The 20,424-nt window shown below is 35.5% G+C and overlaps 1 protein-coding gene across 1 annotated transcript in view; it reads left to right on the forward strand.

The window, feature by feature from the left end:
• Positions 1-20,269, forward strand: part of MTA3 (metastasis associated 1 family member 3) — a 176,680-nt gene extending 156,411 nt beyond the window's left edge. Inside the window, exons 15-17 of the mRNA XM_051975178.1 lie at positions 4,324-4,410; positions 6,863-7,009; positions 17,557-20,269. Coding sequence (XP_051831138.1) covers positions 4,324-4,410; positions 6,863-7,009; positions 17,557-17,582 — 260 coding nt within the window. The 3' untranslated portion in view covers positions 17,583-20,269. The remainder of the gene's footprint in view (positions 1-4,323; positions 4,411-6,862; positions 7,010-17,556) is intronic.
• The last annotated feature ends 155 nt before the right edge of the window (positions 20,270-20,424 follow it).

The raw sequence follows: 20,424 nt of genomic DNA on the forward strand, positions 1-20,424 counted from the left end.
ACAGTGTTCCATGTTGAGGGATATAATAAGGAAGCACTTCAGTATAGTTTAATATTATCAAGGAGCTAATCTAACCTCAGAGGGAATGATAAATGCTGATTTTTTTTTTTTACATGCCAGATTTCCAAATAGCTTCTTAAAGAATTTGCCTTATTTTTTCTTGACTTCTATAAATGTCTTGAATAGAGTTCTATGAAACGTTAAACCCAGAGAATTGGTGATGAAAGTTTTGCTTAAGTAATAATAGAATTAGTAACTCACAATTTATGTAGCATTTTTTGCTTTACAAAGTACTTTTCCCCTCAAACAAAACAAAACAAAACAAAACCTATGCAGTGTAATGCAAATTTTATTACCCTCATTTTACAGATGAGGAAGCTGTGGTGCCATTGGTAAGATGACTTACCCATCATTATACGCCTAGAATAGAAAGTGTTAGGAGCTGAAATTTGACAATAGTCACAAAAACCATTGGACTTGTCAAAATTTGTGAACATTTTTTCTTCACACGCCCTTGGGTTTTTTCATGTAAACTTAAACCCACTGTATTCTATTTCAAATAATCTACTTTGCAAGGATTTTTAAAACCAGCTACACTTAAGCATATAGACAAATAGCTACACATGTTAATTTTAAGAGTGATTCATCACTTTTGGCATAAAAAAAGCTGTAAGTGCAAGCAAGGTCCCTATCAAGTAAATAAGCCTGATGTTCTGCTAAATGAATTCCAAATAAAAAGGACAAGTTTCCTCCTCTTAGGAATATGTTACTACCATGGAAATTTTAGAGGATATTTTCCCAGATATATTAATAGACAATGTCTTGTTTGACCTTTAGGGGGAGCCCCATTTTATGTTTCTAACAAATTAAGCATTTGGCTTAATCAACTAAGGCAAATATTTATATATGCTAATAAGGCCCAAGTATTATTTGTAACTTCAAAATTAGTTAAACTTTTGGTAATAAAGGTTACTGTAATAAATATTTCTAATTCCCCAATCTTTTGAGAGAAGAAAACAATATAATGGAAAAATAAAACACAACAAACCTGAGTTTCAGTCCTTGTATCATCTAAGAACTGTGACTAAGGGCAAATCATTTATCTTTTTTACTCATCTATAAAATGAAGGGCATGTGCTTAGATGATTTCATATGCAAGGCCTTTTTAGCTTTAACATTCTGTGACTCTTAACAGTGTAGCAATTTCATTAATAAGTACAGCATATTATTTGGTTATCTTGTTGATAATTTGCTTTAAAATTGGATACTTAGTAAATTTGTGTTGCTATTGAATGTCAGTAAATCTGAAATATTCTGAAATATGGCTACACTTATGAAACAAGATGAACCTTTTTTTTTTTTTTAGCTTCCAGAATGGGATTTAATTTAGAATATTAAGAGATTTGCTTTGAATATAAATTTGAATTCTCTTTCCCAGACTATTCAGAAAGTTCAAACCAAGGATACTAGTATTTAAAGCTTACATCTAATCACAGATACTTGTTTTCCCTTACTTTCCACAATGTGTATAAACCAATTGGTGGAAGGTATTTTTCAGGTCTTTCTGCAACTATAAAATTCTTGACTAACAATAAAATTCTTTTTCTTTCAAGTAGTGCCTGTAAGATTTAATACCTTGAATTTCAATTTCTTCCCCTGTAAAATAAGATTTACATTTATATGGCACTTGACATATTATAGTATACTTCCTTTTCCTGTAGGAAGTATTATTATCTCTGTTTTTATAAAAGAGAAGCTCAGAAAGGTGAGTGGCTTAGCTAAAAGTCATCTTGGTAGTGTTAGAGCAGAGCTGAGACTTGAACTCAGAGGTCAAAGTGCAGTGAAGGTTACCTCAGTGGATTTTAATATCACAAACAACAGATATCTATCATATAAAATATTACACACTAGAATCATCAATAGAGTTGTTAAATGAATGAGAAATTGTGATCAAATTATCATAAACTAAAATGAAATACCTTTGGGTTTTTTGATCATACCCACATAGTGAGTTTGTTAGCTTACTTTCCTATCTTTACTCTCAGAGCTTGTGCTACATGAACATCAGTGTTGCTTTTCCTTTTAGCCTTGAGCAGCCAGGATAACTTTAAAAACTAATAAGAGCAGGGGGCAGATGAGGGGGAATTGATGCCCTTCTGCCAAAGAGAGATTTGACAAATAGAAGTTTTATATGTTGGTTTAAACATATATCCTTAGACCCATACTGGAACAGAATGATAATATATAGGATGTTGTCCAGAGAATGATTAATTTTATATAACAGTCTGATATTCAAAATTTAGCAACTGGTGTTCATATTCATATTAGGAAGCAAAATAGGTTTATCTGTTTATATGAACCCAATGGCATTCTTGAAAAATAATTGGAATACTATGGTACTTATTTTCATAAATGATTTTTTTTTCTATTACACATTTCAAGTGAAACTAAGTTTTAAGAATCTAATAAGGTTAAGAAGGAAATTTTTTGATATTAACTTCTCAGTAATTTGACAGCACTGGTGTGTTTGTCCTTTAAGAACCTCCTTTTAGGATTTATAGAGCAGTAAAGCAGTTACCCAAAAGTATACCAAAAGTGCATTCATTGTATTTCTGCCCAAATTCTCTTTAGTATCTATTTTATAAAAATTTCCCAAACAGAAATTAAGAATTAGGTACATAGAAGACAAGGAATTGGGTCATAAAACATTCTCAGTGATTACATTAATAATTTTAAAATGATTTCTATTATGCCTGCAAACATTTCATGAGTCTCTGCTATTCTAAGCGCCAAAATGATAGTGTTAGACTTGCAGATAGAAACACCCAACTTCAACTCCTGCTTCCAACATAAGCCATCTGACTCTGGGCAAATTATTTATCTTTTCTTAGCCTCAGTTTTCTCATCAGTAAAATAAGAATATCTGTAACATTTAACTCACAAGGTTGTGAGGGTCAAAAGAGATAATGTATATTGAACACTTTGAAAGCATTTAAAAAACGTGTATTATATGTCAGTTATATTTGAAGCTATTTAATATATACTTATTTCCACTCTCCAAAATGTGAATTTGAAAAGTGTGCAGGGAGAATAAAGGGTAAGAAATTCTTAGAAAATGCTAAATTTTAATATGAAATGATAAAATTAGAATATTAGAACATATCTTTTAATAGAAAAGACATATCCTGCTCCCATTTCTCAGTTCCCAAAGAAGACAAAGGGAAACTTCCTACAGTAGAAATAGGAAGCCAGTGTAGATGTCTTACAGATAATGGAGGAAGTAGCATAAATGCTGAATTGAATTGGTTAATACTTTGCTGTTGGGATTAAAAAAAAAAAAACACCAAGTGCCAATTGAGAAAATTCAAAACAAAGCCCAAAGTAAAACCATAATCTTCTTTCAATGTACATTTTATTAGAACTCCTGAATATTCTAGTCTCATAACTTTTCTGATATGAAAGGCTTCCATATACCTCTACTAGTGTTTTGTATCCACATGACAGCTCATTAAAGCACATGTGTTTTCATGGGCTTCGTGCCTTTTTTCTCTATCTGAAACATCTTCTGATGGGCTATAAGCAGACTTGTAAGGACTTTTATGAGCTTATTTCCATACCAACTATCTTTCTAATATGTGATAGATGAAACCCCCTATCTACAAATAGGCCCTTATCCACTCAAGTCTCAAAAGTAATGACACCGTAGGATTCTACAGCAGGGTAAAAATTGAGTTGTGAAACCAAATGTTCCATTGAGGGCATCATCTCCTGAATTCAGATTTGCCAAAATAGGTTAAGACTTTCTCATTCTGAACCTGCTGCAACTGGCTGGAGCAGGAAGGGACCTTTCTCTTGTCTTAATCCTGTCAATTGCCTTGTTCATCTGCCACGCAACACTACATTCATCTCACGGTAAGATTGGCTCAATGTTACTTTTCAGAGATCTCTCTCAAATACAGTGACTCATCCCAGCTTCCTAATGACTACAAAATGTTGTCACTGTCCATATGTAATGCAATGAACTAAAAGGAAAAGCTTTCACAAATGGAACTTTTTTTTCAAGTGGACATGTTAATCTGATGTGTGTGAAGGCATATCTATAAGGTCCTTTTTTTCTGGGGCTTTTGGGTGGGAATTTCACATCGAATTCAGGAACTGAAAAGAAAGTATAACAAAAATTTTCCATTTTTCATCAACAAGGGTGGGGTGGGAGAAAAACCATTACCTTATTCTAATTAATACTTTGATTTCCAAAGTGTGTGAACATGTAGATAGGAAAAATAGGGGACTTACTGGTGTGTTTGTGTTTATTTCTTTCCTCAGATGCAGACAGACACTCAGAGGTATCAGGAAATACTATGAAGAGCAAAAGCACTAGAAAACCTTTGGCATGTATCATTGGTTATTTAGGTGGGTATTTTATCTTTGAGAAAAATATATAAAATGCCTTTTCCACATATTAGACCTATTTAACAATTGTATGTGCAAAATTATTTTGGAGTTCATATCTCATAAGTGCCTTAATTTAGAGCCATTATTACATAATAAACCACTAGTTATAAAATTTCATCTAAAGATTATATTTGAAAAAGCTATCCTTTATATTGGTTTTTTCCCTGCTTTTACTCTGAAAATCTTAAAGCATAAGGGTCATTAGACCATTTTGTTCCATTTGCATGTAGAAACTTTAATGCTTTCGTAATTAAGAATGGTATTTCCATAAAAAGATTGTTAGGCAGAAACCTCATGATTTCTTTGCAAAATTCTCAGATGAATAATTTATATAATGATGGTTATTAATATACTTCGATGCAAAAATGGGATTGTGTGCATGCTTGAATTGTTTGTTAGCTTTTCATTTCCTCATAAAAGGGAAATGTATACCAAGGATAACATTCAGTCTTCTGTTCTGTCAAAAAAATTTATAAATATGAAGTAATCATACTACATGCTTTAAAAAGATCCAATCTTTCTTAAAATCAAGACATAGCCCTTTATTGTCAATGTTATCATCAGAGCAAATTATGATTCCACAGCTTAGAACGGCTTTTTTTATACTTGATGTCCTTCCAGGGGGAATTAGAATTCTTAAGAGGTTTCTTTTCCATTGTCATATGAACATCATGAAATTGGATTAGTTAGTAGTTGCAAAGTGCCTTGAGATTTCAGCGTGGATTTGGGAGTCAGAAGATCTTGGTTAGAGACCTTATTCTGATGCTGTATGACCACGGGCAGCAAGTTACAATCTCTGAGTCTCCATTTCTTCAGTTGTAAAAAGAAGCTGCCTTGCTCATATGGCTATTGTGAGCCAGAGTGGGACAGACATGGAAATGTGAGTTATTATTACATTCCATTGTAGGGTTTAATTCCATAATCTTTTTGATAGGAGTGCCTATCCTCATCACACAGTTTTGAAGGAACAGAGTATTCCATTGTATTGTATGCATCTGTTTCTTAGTTAATTGGGTTCTCCTCCTTTCAGCCAAGTCTCAGTACTGACATGAGCCAGATTCAAGTAATGGAATGGCTATATAGATAGCCAAGAGGTAGTCAGCCCAGTAGAACCATTTCAAAGAATACAACCAATCAAAGTGATTGCCTCAAGCCCTCCATTTGTTAGAGACACTTTGCTACTTTTGACATTAGGCTGCTGGAAATGTGTTATGACTTGGCTACAAATGAAAAGAGAAGGGGAATAACCAGTTGGTATACAAAGAAAGCTGAGGCATTTATATGCATACAGTCAATACCTAGTTCTGAGAGGTACCACTCTCTCCCCAAAAAATGCTTCATCCTTTGTCTCCAAGACATGGCTATTCTTTCCACATAATAATTTCTATTAATAATAATAATTATAATAACATAATTCTTTAACATTAATGTTTTACATGCATTATCTCATTTGATTCTCACAACTCTGTAAGTTTAGTGATATTTATAATCTCCATTTCATTGAGGAGAAGGAAACAGGCTAAGAGATTAATTAATTTGCTCATGGATCCATAGCTAGTTAAATGTCTAGGCCTTTCTGATACACTAGCTACTATAGAGTTTGCATTGTCCTTTGGTGACTTCTCTTCATTAGTCCCTTCTTTTTCTCTGAAATGTTTAAATCTATTGTCTTATTCCAGGTGCCTGTGGTTCCAGATTCTTCTTGTGTAAAGAATTAATAGACTGATAGGCAGGATATTGTAGCAAAAAGAGGAGACTTATATTTATCAGCTACTTCCTAAGCATTTGTCCTTATTGAAAATACTTATCTCATCGGTCTCAGCTTCCTAATAGAAAATGGGGGCATTTACAAAGTTCCTATGGAGTCGTTTGTCCTAGGTCCTGCTCTCTCACCTTCATCTCAGACCCTCAAATATGCCTGGTGATAATCTAATTATGGATAGATTTGTAAAATGGTGAATAGGATACTTGCAAAGATTTCAAGCATACAGAGTAAAATATTGTTAGTCCTACCTTTCAGGAGTTTTTTCTTGAAGCTACATATCTCCTAGGAATCTTTTGATTTCTAACAATATGTCTTTACCATGTATGCAGTGAAGAGTTGCCATATTCCTTTAATAAGATAAATGTTCTGAGTGACCTCAAGTGGCTGCTGTTGCATACAGTCCCCACACAAGGCTCAGATCTAGCACTCAGGAGGAGATCCAACCCTTTTTAGATAAGTAGAACCATGGTAACCAGCACTTCAGGCTGATTCATTATGCACTGCCTTGAAAAATACATTGGTTCATAAGGAACCGACTTTCAGATCATTAGGAAATGAGATATGTACCTAGTCAAAAGCTAGAATGCATAGAAATATTTTAATAACTTGTTCTTTTTTGAGAAAAACCTTATTTCTTGTCAACAGAGATCCATCCTGCAAAGAAACCAAATGTACTAAGATCTACGCCAAGCCTGCAAAGCCCATCCACTAAGCGGATGCTTGCTACCCCAAACCATGCATCTCTGAGCATCCTGGGGAAGAGAAACTACAGCCATCACAATGGCCTGGATGGTATGTAAGCCTAGCACTCCAGGAGACATTATAGTAGGCTGAGGCTCTTTCTCCCTTGCTGGGGTCACCATTTTGAAAAATGAATCATAGATATGCTACCCCTATTCCTGGTATCTGATCCAAGCATGCCATAAATGCAAGGAGATGGAGAATTTGCCCTTGTCACAGCATATTAAATTCAGTCTGGTGACATCCTTCCAATTCACTATAAAGTGTGACATTTTTTCACTCACTTTCCTGATGTGGATAGTTGTAGGAGTGATTTGAAATTCAAACATGTATATAATCTGTATTTAGGAGATTGCTTTTCCTGCCTGGGAATGTCCTCTCCCTTATTCTTAAAGCAAGAAAAAGGTTGACTGTACAAATCTGTTTTCTTGAACAAATATGATGATTTTTCCTTGCATCTGAGTCATCAAAACGGCTTCAGAGGGACCCTTCCACAGTACAGTGGTCGCTTTGTGGTTTGTGCTCACTCCTTCCATTTTTAACCTGGGCTTTTTTAGTACTTGACTGGACTGCAGGTCACTAAAGGAGCTGCCTGGAAATACTTGGAACCAAAGGCTGTGCTTTGCATGTAGTGAATTCTTAATAAAATTGTGTTGAATCAATAAAAGACCAAGCTAATGAAAAATGGAAAGGCTGGATTATAATATATCAATTTTGGTATCATAGTACCTGTGTTGGATTTGTCTGTAATGACTTTTTTCAGTTGGAACTGAATTACATTTTGTGCCTGAATTGCAAACATATCTGAAATAAATCAGCCAGAAAATGCATTATACATTTCAGAAGTCCTTGAGTTTACAGCTGTCATGGTTGTTTAAGTGTTCACATTTTTTTTTTTTTTAAATGAACAAGACTGCTCCTAAACTTTTCATGCCTTATTGAGCTCCAAACTCTGTCAGTGATAGTAAGTCACATGGGAAATCCCATAGGGTAAAGATTTCCTCAGAAATGCTTTTCTTCCATGTGTCTGCCAAGTTTTGATGATTGTAGTAATGACTATGGCAGTGAACATTTGGAAGAGGTGGGTAGGAAAATGACTCTTAAATCTTTGGCCACCAGTGCTGTGTTGTAAATATACTTTTGGAGAGTGCAAATCATTTTCAGTCCTTATAGATTCATCATCCTTTGCATAAAGGTTTCCCTCTCACCAAAATATTAGCCAACTGTTCCACACTAATCAAGATCTCAACTGTAACATACCTATAGTTGGTACCATTGAAACCTGAGAAAGAGTCCAAGTCAGAAGACCTGATATACTTAAAATTTTGTCTGATCTTTATTTATCTCTGGCTGCTCTTACTTAAGTACTTAGCTTTTTGGGCCCAAGCTTATTTAGGCATTTGGGGTGTTGGCTATAGGATATCATATCTTTTTATCTTAATACTTTTTTTGTCATTGAGGAGGAGGATCCTAGCCACAGAGGCAAAAACCACAGTACTAGAATATTTATATTTTGCTTTTACTATAAAAAGCACAGAAGTTGCTGAGTAGAACTGTACCCTTCATCTGGACAGTAAGGAACCATCTCTAGATATGGCAGAAATATTTTCTTAGTACCATTTCTAGCATCTCCACCCACCCCTCAGCTATGATGGTCATCCTGGGTCTTGTTGGCATCTGGTACAGTTCTTCATGCTTTCTTTTTTAGTGCTTTTTCTTTTCTAAGGGGATAATATTTTTCTCCTGGATTCTAGGCTAATAAAATAGTACTAAGGGGTGCTGCTCCCTTAGAGAAGACCCGCTCACTCTGGCATCAGTTTTCAGCAGCAGCAACTTCCTCTTTTTATCTACTGTGCCACCCAACTGCCTGTTTGTCCATTCAAAACTCTCCCAAGTGCTATTCTACAATAACTCAATTCCAGTTTTTACTGCTTTCAATTTTCTTGCATCCTCCTGAATGCTGGGACAAAATGTAGTACTTTACCTTCTAAACTCCCAAAAAGAACTCTGTTGGGCACCATAGTATGAGAGGAAGTATGACACATCTTAGAAAATTGCTATGGTATAAAAAAGATAGCATTTGTAAAACTTTTAAAAATAAAAGCTACAATAACCCATCCTTTGATGTGGTGATCATAAGATGATAGTTTTAGAGTTATAGGGGATTCTTCAGATCAGATCATGATAGATGAGGAAATTGAAAACTATAGAGTTTAAATGACTTGGCCAAAGTAAAAAAGGTATTGCATGGAAAACCCAGGTCACCTGTCTCCATAGCCAGTGTTCTTTCTATGGTAAAACAGTGGATGTAGTGATTGCCTTGAAACTAGACAGAGTAGAAACTTTACCCCTTTGGGAAAGGAAAAAAGTTATAGTCATAAATGTAAATTTGAAAGGGACTTCTGAAATTATCTAATCTAACCCCTTAATTTTGCTGTTGAGAAAACTGATACCCAGGAAGGCTGTGATCATATGCACAAGTAGTGTCGGGGTGGAACTTAAACCCACGTTTCTAATTCCAGAAGCAGCACTTTTTTTTCACTCTACCTCATTTTTCAGTAGTACACTTTTATATCTAGGTCCTACATGGAATTTTCTTCCCTGAAGTGATTTGGAAAAGGTAGCAGTCACTAATGACTTGACCATGGCCCTATAGCCAGTATATGTCAGAGATAGGATTTTAATTCAGGGCTTCATAACTCACCCTCATCCTAATTCCACCCACTGTGTTACATTGTGCTTCGAAAATCATGGAACAGAAAGCAATTGCCGTAATTCAAAGGGTAGTAAAAAAGGTACATGGCAGGTATACATAAGTATAAGTAAATATTTTTTGGTAAGTCATTGTTACTGCCTGCTGCCTTTTTCTTGCAAGAAAGAGGGAACAAGGCATTAAGAAAGAGACAAATGGAAATTTGGAAAATGAACGACAAGGGATCTATATTGAATAAAAGAAGGTGGGCCAGTCATTCATCAAGAGTGTGGGATAATACATGGACAACCATTAAGGAAAGCCAGCCAGAACTATTCTTCTTAAAAAGATTGTGAACAAAGAACCATAGAGGATGAAAATGACAGATAATAATCTTGTGCCCATGGACAAAGTTCTCATCAGTGAAATGATGGGTTCATTTAGGTTCTGAAGTATAAAATATATATTTAGAGATGTATATCACTATGAGGTATGTACATTAAAAAGTATGTGTGTATATTTGGGCTCTATGTGCAGGAAATTTATGAATTTATGATATGTGTAATCAAATGAAATGTGTGAGTTCAGGTGTCAGGCACTTAATATTTTTATTTCATCTGTGACATCTAGACCACTTGTAGTCCATTCATGGTATATTTTAGCTCTGTACCCCCTTTTCCTTACCTTTCAAAAGCTCTTTATGTCTACTCGATATCCCACCAATTCTCTCTATATTACAAATCCTGGTGAAAAAGATCTGAATCAGTATAACAGTGAGAAGAAAGAAGAGAGAAAAGACATTTAAGAAATGACACAAATCAAAGTTTGATCTGAAAAATGAACTCATTTTTGTAGGCATATAAATACAAATAATGTTGATATATGCAACTACTGAATCTGTATTTTTTACATTATGATGTACCTATCAAGAAAATTGTAGCAGAGAAGGTCTATCTATGGGTGTGGGTATTCACTCATTTTCATTATTAATTGGAAAGGCTAAGTAAAGGAAATTGCCTTTGATGAAATGTGAGGAAATTATTTTTCTCTGATTTTTTTTTTCTTTTTCCCTTTGTTTTTTACTCAAAAGAAGGAAGGACAGGAGAGCCAAAATTGTGTATTTAGTTATAGATTTTTTCCTCCTCTTAGGACTCCCTCATTCTACTGGGTTTTTTCCTTCCCAACTTTCCTATTAGAGAGAAAGAGAAATTAGGGAGAAATTAAAGTGGGGAAGGGATATTGTTGAACTATTTTAAAAGCTCATGTTCTTGACATTTCTATAGCTTTGTACCCTTAAAAAAAACCAATCTCCCAGTAGTACTTTTTATCTCAGTTATATCTTGGATCAAAATCAAGAAAGGAGAGTTTCTTGGAGAATTGACCAAATTGAGGGAAATTAATTATCTGTCCAAGGCATTGAAGAAACTAATGGTATCCAGAAAGGAAGGAAACCTTAAAGGGGTAAAAAGAGTTTGGGATTTCCACATGTCTCATCATGTGGAATTATGTTGATGACAAGATGGAAAATTTTTCAGGAAATTGGACTTTTTCAACAAAAATTTATTAATCATTCTGTCTTGCAATATATTTGATTTTTCATATAAAGGAACTGTTCCTATGGGATCAGTGCAGTTTTCTAATTTTTTTTTTCCTTTTTCATTATATCAGCTTTCCCAGCCCTTGTTCCTTCCTTTTGGGTAGCAAGATAAATTATTACTATCTGCTATTCTGTGAAGAAGGCATCAGATTTGAATGATTCTGTAGATTCAGTATTGTGATCCAAGGTATCCACAAGATCATACATGTGCTTTGCTTCTAAAATCAGTTATTCAACATCTCTTAACTTCTGGCATCCCAACTCCAGGAAGCTAGTGGTAGCAAGTGATGCTGTGCCAGTGAGCAAACTCTGGGGATACATATGCTGTCCCTATGAATCCCAGCAGGAATAGATCAGTAGGAACAGCTGATGGCACTGTTCTTTCTGTACGGGCCTGGGCTGCCTTCTGTCACAATTTTTATGCCATTTCAACAGACACAAAGGATTTCCTGACTTTAAAAATCTGAAATACTGTTTATAGAAAACTAGCAAATTTTATTCAAATGAGCAAAGAAAGCAACTCTGGACTAGCCTGTGGCAACCCTTTATTGAAGTATAACCTGGTTAAATCAACCAAAGCAATTCAGTGTTTCTTATTTTTTGAAAATGGGCCATTATATTTCCAGGGCTTATTGAATGTGAAGCCATGTATCAAAGTAGAGAGTGTGTTTATGTTGTCTCCAGGGCTATTTAGCCATTATCTGAGGGCACTTATATTCTCTAAAGCTGTGGAAGTGTAGAAATGGGAACGGGTGATGGAAGGAAGGTGTTTTAAATAATCAACAATACTTTCTGAGAGTGTTCTGGGATAATACCAGATTGGCTGTGCAAGGACAGACACATTAGACTTCTCATGAGGAAGTAGACCCAGGCCCAAAATCATTCATCCTACATTTGGAGGAACCCCCATTCTGAGTGAATAAATTCTTCTCTGTTAAGTTTGTGAACAGTTTGAAAATTCATCTGAGTACTGTGCAAGAAGCCTGCAAAGGAGTAACTCGGGCTCAAGAGTGGGTATTAATATTCATAACTGAATATGAACCTTGCTCTTATCCTTGAATGCATAATTGTATTCATCATTAGTTAGTAGAATGCATCACAGAGAATATGTGAAATCTAGAGAAGTCTGTGGCCTCATCCTTTTAAATCTCTTAGTATCTCATTGTAAAAGGATATGATTCTTGAAAGTTCTAAAACAGGAGAAAGGATCAGAAGAAGAAAGAAAGCTTTTGTTCTCAAAGGAGCAGCTTTGAGCTATAGGAGATATGACCTGTCCTTAAGAGGAAAAAACCTGGGTTGTACTAAAAGATGTATCTCAATTCTCCCTAAGCTGAGGAGATTGGGTAGCACTGCTTTCCATTCTGTGGGAAATCAATCCCTCCCCAGCTACTGTTCCCAATTAATTATCATGGATCATTAAAATTGGTTTGATCTCTATCCTGCTAACCTGATGTCTGCTTTTTAAACAATAACAATAAACAGTTAATAATTCCTTGAAAATATACATATATGCATGCACACATATACACAGACATACATGCACACTACAAAAGAAGGCATGGGGACATTAGTATTTGACAATTCCCAAAAAAGAAAGTGCCAACCCCAGAATTCAGTTGATTAATTTCCTGGCTTAGCCAACATCCAAATGAGTGAGCTAAAGACTCCTAAGTATGGACACTTAGGGTGATAATGATATAAGGATTTGCCAAAGAAATGAACTGATGTGGAGACTTTGAGTGATTTAAAAACCTTGAGACTTTGTGAGATTTTCTTACTCTGTACAATTTTGTTTTCTTTCTATTTTCCTCTTCTGGATGGCGGAGCATTCATAAAATATCTGAATTGTGTAATATATTCTCAAAAGCTTTTTCAAAAATTTCGAGAACCTGGATTCCTCCTAGATTTGCAGAAGACACTAAATTCTGGATACTAAAATTTATAGATATAAACTACAGGATAATTTTACCCGTCTGTATGAATGAGTAAAAGGGTTTCAACATGGAAAAATGTGTGAGTAATTCATTTTGGGGTGTGTCTTTAAACCACATTTCATAAAATGAAGGGCTCTGTGCCCAACCCATAAAAGAAAACTAGAGAAACATCACAAATTATCCTTCTAGAGATAAACCCAATGTGACATCATAGCATGAAAATTTAACTAAACATTGCATACTATGAAATATTGGAAATAAAAAGTATTCAACCTTTAAATAAAAACTATGATGGATATTTTCTGTAGTTAAAGTAGACAGTTCTGATTGCTGAACCTTAAGATAGATATAATAGAACCAAATATGACTCAGAGAAGTATCTATAATCCAAAAAGTATTAAGCACCTAAACAATGTGTTACGTATTTACTAGAAAAATAGAAAGCAAAAAATAAATAAATAAATGAATGAAATAAACAAGAACAACAACAACAACAACAACAACAACAACAACAAAAAACAGTCCTGATCATTAAAGAATTTGCATTATATTTGGTGGGAGGTGGGAGGGTAGGGTAGGGGGGTGAGATTGGTCTATGAGAAAATATTAAAAGTTGGATTCTTTAGCTTGAAAAGTTAAAAACTAAGGGAAAAGAATGCCATCAAAACCCATGAAATCATGAATGGTTAGATGAAAAGAGAATTGCTTACCACATCTCAAGTACTATAATAAGGGAAGATTCTTCAAAACATGAATAGTGCATTTAGGTAAATGAAAAGAAGTAATTTTTCACACAACAGGTAACAAAAGAAGAAAAACTAATTTTTTAAGAGGGGTAGTTGTAGGAAATATAAAGGTCATCAATGGTTTCTAAAGGAAAATGGACCAAAATATCTTTAATGTTGATTTCAAGGAGCATCATTGTTCTTCCATGGCACATCCCTTGAACCTGCCTTTTTTAGTTGAATATTAGGTCTTACTGACTTAGCCTTTTTGGTTCCAAAGGCATTGCTATATCTTGGATTGTTATAACACTTTAAATGGTTGCCTGACTTTTTTTCTTACTGATTTCTCATAAGTTGTATGTTTTTATCAGAGGTGCTTATGATTTAAGAGTAGTCTCCATTTCCCTCATCAACTACAAATCATTTCTTGTCTATTAAAATATAAATTTCTTTTTATTTTGTTGTTTTTATTCAGCATTTACTGTATACAGCATCTTTTGATTTTTTTCTCAAAAAAAAAGTCAGAGGCTCCTGTGATGTCAACTAGTCTTTGACCTTTCTCATTTTATTTTAATGATTTCTGGATGTATTTTTTTTTTTTTACCATTCTTACGTATTCCCACTTTTTCATTGAAATTACCAAATATCACGCTACTTGTTCTGACTTAATTTGGAGAGTGTGAAATTCTAAATAACCTTTATATCATTGTTTTTTTCTACAAGTATAATAACCCTTTCAAAAAAGGAAATAAGATTATTATAGCATATAATAAATCCCAGACATAACTTTAAAGCTGTCCTGTTTGTATTTCCTTCCTATATTCCTTCTTTTTTTTTTCTGTATGCCTTTTAAAAAATGCTTCAGTGCGTGTGTGTGTGTGTGTATGTGTGTGTGTGTGAGAGAGAGAGAGAAAGAGAAAGAGAAAGAAAAAAAGCATAGGTTAGCTTGCCTTCATAAAATTGCAGAACTTTTTTAATAACCTTAAACTTCTCTCAGAAACAAAAGTCCATCTTGTTAGTATCAATATTGAGTAAGTGTTGTGTGACTGCATTTTTAAAAACACAACAGTTTCCAATGAATTATAAATATCACCCAAAAGTCAGTAGAGATGCATATGGAGCATAAGAAGGCTACAAAATAAAGCAAATGAGGAACTTTGAAGGACAGGTGGAATGGATTTTATCAAGTAAATTAATGATTTAAAAAAATTGGACTGACCATTTGACTAAAGGATATTATTGTTTCAAAGGTATCTTCACAATATTATGAGAAAAGGGCAGTTAGGTACTTCAGTAGATAAACCTCTGGCCCTGAAGTCAGGAAGACCCGATTTCAAATCCAGGCACTGAACTTAACCCCAATTGCCTTACCAAAAAAACCAAAATCAAAACCAAAACCATGCTCAAAACAAAAACATAACCCATTCTCATGAGAAAGTGAGGAACACCTCCAATATGTATGGAGTGACTCCATTGGGAAATGGAAGGAAATACATGAGTTTTTTAAGGTGGAAAGATCTGGATGGTTTGTGGTCTGCAATGATGAAAGGAACATAAATATTGATGGGATCACAGATCTAATTAAGCAAGATTTCAGCAAAATCAGGGATCAAATCTCCCAAGGAATTCATGTACAAAATATGGAAGATTTCACTAGATAATAAGAGAGGGAGAAGCAGATGGATTCAGAATTGTAATAAAGAATTTAATATCCACTTGGAAAAAAGATTTTTAATGAAGTATCTCAGAACTCTGGGCTGCTGCTTATCAGTGATTTGAACAAACCAGAAGTCTCACCTGCAGTTTTGATAAGAATTACTTCTTCTTTGTTCAAATCACTGATAAGAAACAGCTCAGAATTCTGAGATACTTGGATTTGGCATTGGGCCAATGAAATTAGATTAAATTTGGAGTCTTATACTTGGATTTTTGAAATCGGTCTCACAATATAAGATAATGGGTTTATTATGTACCAGGAATTGTGCTGAGTACTAGGGTTCAAAGAAAGGCAAAACTGTGGAGCTCACAATCTCCAAACAACCATGTCCAAATAAAATATATACAATAAGGTATGTATAGATTCACAGCAATCTGAAAAAATTCTGTGAGTTTTGGGGTACACAAGGCCAGACATTCTATGGCAGCCAAAAAACTTAATGCTACCATTAGATACATGAAAAGAGACATACAGTCCAGAATTAGGGAGGTGAAGCTCTTCTGCTCTACATAGGTCAACTATTATTGAAAGTTTTCAGATATGTCCTATGAGCATTCATATTCAAGTACTAGATTAGAAGAATCTCTAAGATCTCTCCAAGCCATGAGGTTTTGTGCTTCTGTATTTGTTCAGTACTTTGAGAAAGAAAGTTTTTGAGTTGCCACTTAAACATTTGATATCCCTCCTTGGGATTGGAAGCTAAAATGGTTCAAATAAGAAGGGAAACTTCAGTATAGAGTTGAAGAACATCAAGACAGATGTGTCACTCTTAACAAGCTAGCATCTACTGGAGACACATTCATCCCAACCAACCCTTTGGTAGAATCTGCCAAATGACCTTTCTCAAAACTGATTTTTTTTGAAATCTATTACAGAAGATGCTATTGACATACTCTGCAAGCAGTGTCTGTTTACTCATTTCTACCAAGATTTCCTAGATTTGTTCAAGTCTCACAAAGGAAGATGAAAGCTCACCTCTCTCCTTTTGGAGTTTTTATTGTGATTTAGGGACAATTTCCACTTCCCTAGTCTATCTTGAGTGGCTACTTCAGTGTTTGAAGAACATCAAGACAGATGTGTCACTCTTAGCAAGCTAGCATCTGTTGGGGACACATTCATCCCAATCAACTCTTTGGTAGAATCTGCCAAATCACCTTCCTCAAAACTCTGATATGTTTTGAAATCTGTTACACAAAATGCTATAGACATAGTCTGCAAGCAGTTTCTGTTTACTCATTTCTACCAGAGTTTCCTAGATCTCTTCAAGTCTCACAAAGGAAAAGGAAAGCTCACACCTCTCCTTTTGGGGTTTTTATTGTGATTTAGGGACAATTTCCATTTCCCTAGTCTATCTTGAGTGGCTCAGTGTTTGAGTTGGAACTGGGTGGATGAGCTCCTCACCTTTGGAGAAAAATGTTCACAGTCCATATGGAATACCCACTTTGTAATGGCTAAATTCTCTATGGTAACTTCTTGGTAAATCCCACAGCTATGTGCCATATTCCTTTCCTGTTCCCCCAGAAGCTCTGGAGAGGATTATGATGGCTATTTACAAGTCTTGGGAACACTGCCCATGGACACTGATCACTAGGTGGCAGTCGAACCCAGTGGTGAGCCATCCTTGTCATTTGTGCCCACCCTATTTTGTAAAGCTATTAGGAAATCATGACTTGATTATTTGCATCTTAAAAAAAAAAATTCTTCAGTCACATGTATTTTCAGATTTCTCTTTCTGTTCTAAATATATTTCCAAAGCATAGAATAGATGTCTGCAGAAGTCTAAGCATGTCTCTATGAATATTTCCACGTCAGTTTAGGATTCAGGTTTTAAGAGGAGTAAAAGCTGACCCTTAGTGGCCATTAAATCTACACATACTGCATTGACTGTGCATCTGCTGACTCCAGTTCTCTCTCTCTCTTTCTTTTTTTCCAGAACTCACATGCTGTGTTTCAGACTGAGATGCCCTCATCCCATCCTCCAAACCAAGACTTACTTCACTGTCCTACTGACGTTCACAGCTTTGGCTTAGGAAGAGGCAGTTGTGCTGGCACATTCCAGCTTGAAACCCCCATGCTGAGTCAGTGGGGAAATTTGAGTTCAGATCCCCAAAGCTACATCTCCATTTTTGAATCAATAGCATCTTCCCTAGCCTCTTGAGATACAAGCTGCCCCAAAACAGGACCCATTTGAGAAGGGAGGAGGCGAAAGTTTACCCTGCTCTACTGTATTTTATCTGCATCCCTCCAGCATCACAGGATTTGTGGGTTTTTTTCTCCCTCCTCTTGAGCACATAAATGAGCATCTGTATCTCCTAGAAAGAAGCAAGTCCTGAGTCCTGCTGCCTTGGAGAGACAGTAATGTTTCATGGATCAGCCTGACTGTGGTTTGTGAGGATGCATAATTGTGTAGAGGAGGGGGCAGAGCATCTTTTTGAAAGAATTCTTGAGGAAAAATTCCCATGTACACACAGCCTCCTTTGACATTTTTTCCCATTTTTTAGGCATCAGGGTCACACAGCTTTGATACCATCATCACATTTGTTGTCAAGCCCTTATTAGTTCTGTGGTTTATTTTTAAAAAGGGAAATTTTCTCTCCCCCTGGGTAGCAAGAGTCTCCAGAATTACCTGTCATAAGCAGCAGAAATTGCCCTTCGTGATTCTGTAAAAGTCTACTTCCTTTGTCACTTGTCTTTTTAATTGTTGGGTACATAACCTGAAGCCTTAACATTCATATGTAGCTCTTAGATTATCTTGCCCCTTTCCCATTCCCCAGTGCTTAAACTTTGCCACAAATTTGTCATAAATGATGTGACACAAATTGTTTTCTTCCCTTTCTAAGGGAACTTTCATTATATTCCCTGATGATAATAGAGGTGTTCTGGGCTCCTCTCCACCAGGTTATCCCCACACATCATCTAGGTTACAAACCAGCAAAGGATAAACTGGGGCTGAATCCGCCTTCATGTGGTTGAAAAAAGCCAAGACACATCGGTTCAGTAAAGGACAATTTTGCCCTTTAAGGAATATGGAAGTAGGAAGGAAGAAAGTGGGGATAAGAGAAAGGAGGAAAGGGGAAAGAGAGGATGTGAGAGAGAGAAGGAAGGAAGAAGATAGAAAGTGAGAGGAGAGAGAGAATGACAAATAGACACAGTCTTTAGAGTCCCCTAAGGAATCTGCATGAACATAGTATCATTTTCTGGCTTGAACACCTGCCCTCAACACTGGATTTTGTTGTCTTTGCAAGTGGTTGATATGCAGTCCTTAAGTGAGGCCAAATTTGAAGAAAACAATTTTTATTCCTGGAAAGGCAAATGTAGATGATATCCCTGAATCTGAATTTCTACATGCATGACTTGTAAGTCTCATTTTTTTAGCACTTAGGAAAAGGAGGGAAAAACTTAGGAGCTGCACATTGGTTTCCTTTATTATAGGGTCCATTGTTCCTATAATATTTAAACATTCAGGAAATGTGAGAACATTAATTGAATAAGTCTTGAGGTCCCTGTCTCTCTAGTCAGCCATATTCTTAATCGGTAGATTTGCGTGAGCGTAAGAGAACATAATATACGTTGGGATGATATTCTGGGTCAAAGTTTCAAGTATTAACTTGACTTCCAGAAACATTAATTATTTCCTCCTTTTTTTTTTAAATGAGGAAGGCAATCCAGGCCCTATTCCCAGAAACATTTTCAAATCTGTCCTCTGGAGTAATGTGAAATAGTGACTGGGTACCAGAAGATGAGCCAGCTAAATGGAGAACAGGGTGATAAAAGGAGATGAGGGGGAAGGTTTAGAAAGTCAAGAAGGATTTTTTAAAAGATGGTTCTTGGAGTATAGGAAAAAGAAAAACAAACTTGTCTGTCTTCTTGTATGAGTTATATGGTAGAGACATTCAAACTGTTCCTGTTTTGTGAATTTTTTTTTGATCCAAGACACTAAAGGATCCTTTTCCTCTTCCTTTCTCCTTGAAATCTCTTATTAAATCCAGCCTTCCAATTTGCTATTGGTCTTCATCCTCTGAGGATGTTATAAGATGTACCATTCATCCGATCCAGGGAACTGTGCATATAGGGCCAGGCTGTAAAAAGCAATAGTTCCTGAGGTATTTGAATCTGAGAACTTTTGTCATTGAGAATTAAGTAGTGGCTCCCTGTAAACTTCATTCAAAAGATAGCCTTTTTCCATTTAAAAGTTCTCAGGCCAGCAACTTCCCTGAGCTTCCTAAAAGTAGGGTGTGAAATATCAATGTTACATGAGATAATTGGACTGTCATTTAACTTCCCAGTCCAACTTTATCAGACACTTAGGACTCATTGCTAATCTTGAAAATTTCTCAATTTCTCCCATCTTCTGACTATAAAGTCCCATTACAGCATGATGAGTCTTCCTATATACTGCCGTCTAGTCCATATGTACCAGTAAGTTACATACACATACACACATCTAAGTAAATGTGCAGAAAAGCTCTGTGTTCTTATAATTAAAGTCAAATGACATTTTAAAGGCTACAGTATTCATCTATGATAGCATCACTTCCTCTCTGTCTCTAGTTCCCATCTATAGTATGAGTAGTTCAAAAGGAGAAAACCTGAAACTATCGGTTTATGTTTTCAATATTTCTATTAAAATTCTAACTTTCCCAGAATCCAATGTCTACTAGCCTTGGTCCACTCTAAGATGTAGTGATAGTTCTTATGGACACACTGAAGAGATTAGTTGTGCTTTTTTTGGTGGTGGTGGTGGTTGTAAGGTAATGAGATATTCAATTATGCTAAGTTTAGATAGAGGCTAGAAGATGAT

This window comes from Antechinus flavipes, chromosome 2, assembly GCF_016432865.1.
Source record: "Antechinus flavipes isolate AdamAnt ecotype Samford, QLD, Australia chromosome 2, AdamAnt_v2, whole genome shotgun sequence".
NCBI classification, from domain to species: domain Eukaryota; kingdom Metazoa; phylum Chordata; class Mammalia; order Dasyuromorphia; family Dasyuridae; genus Antechinus; species Antechinus flavipes.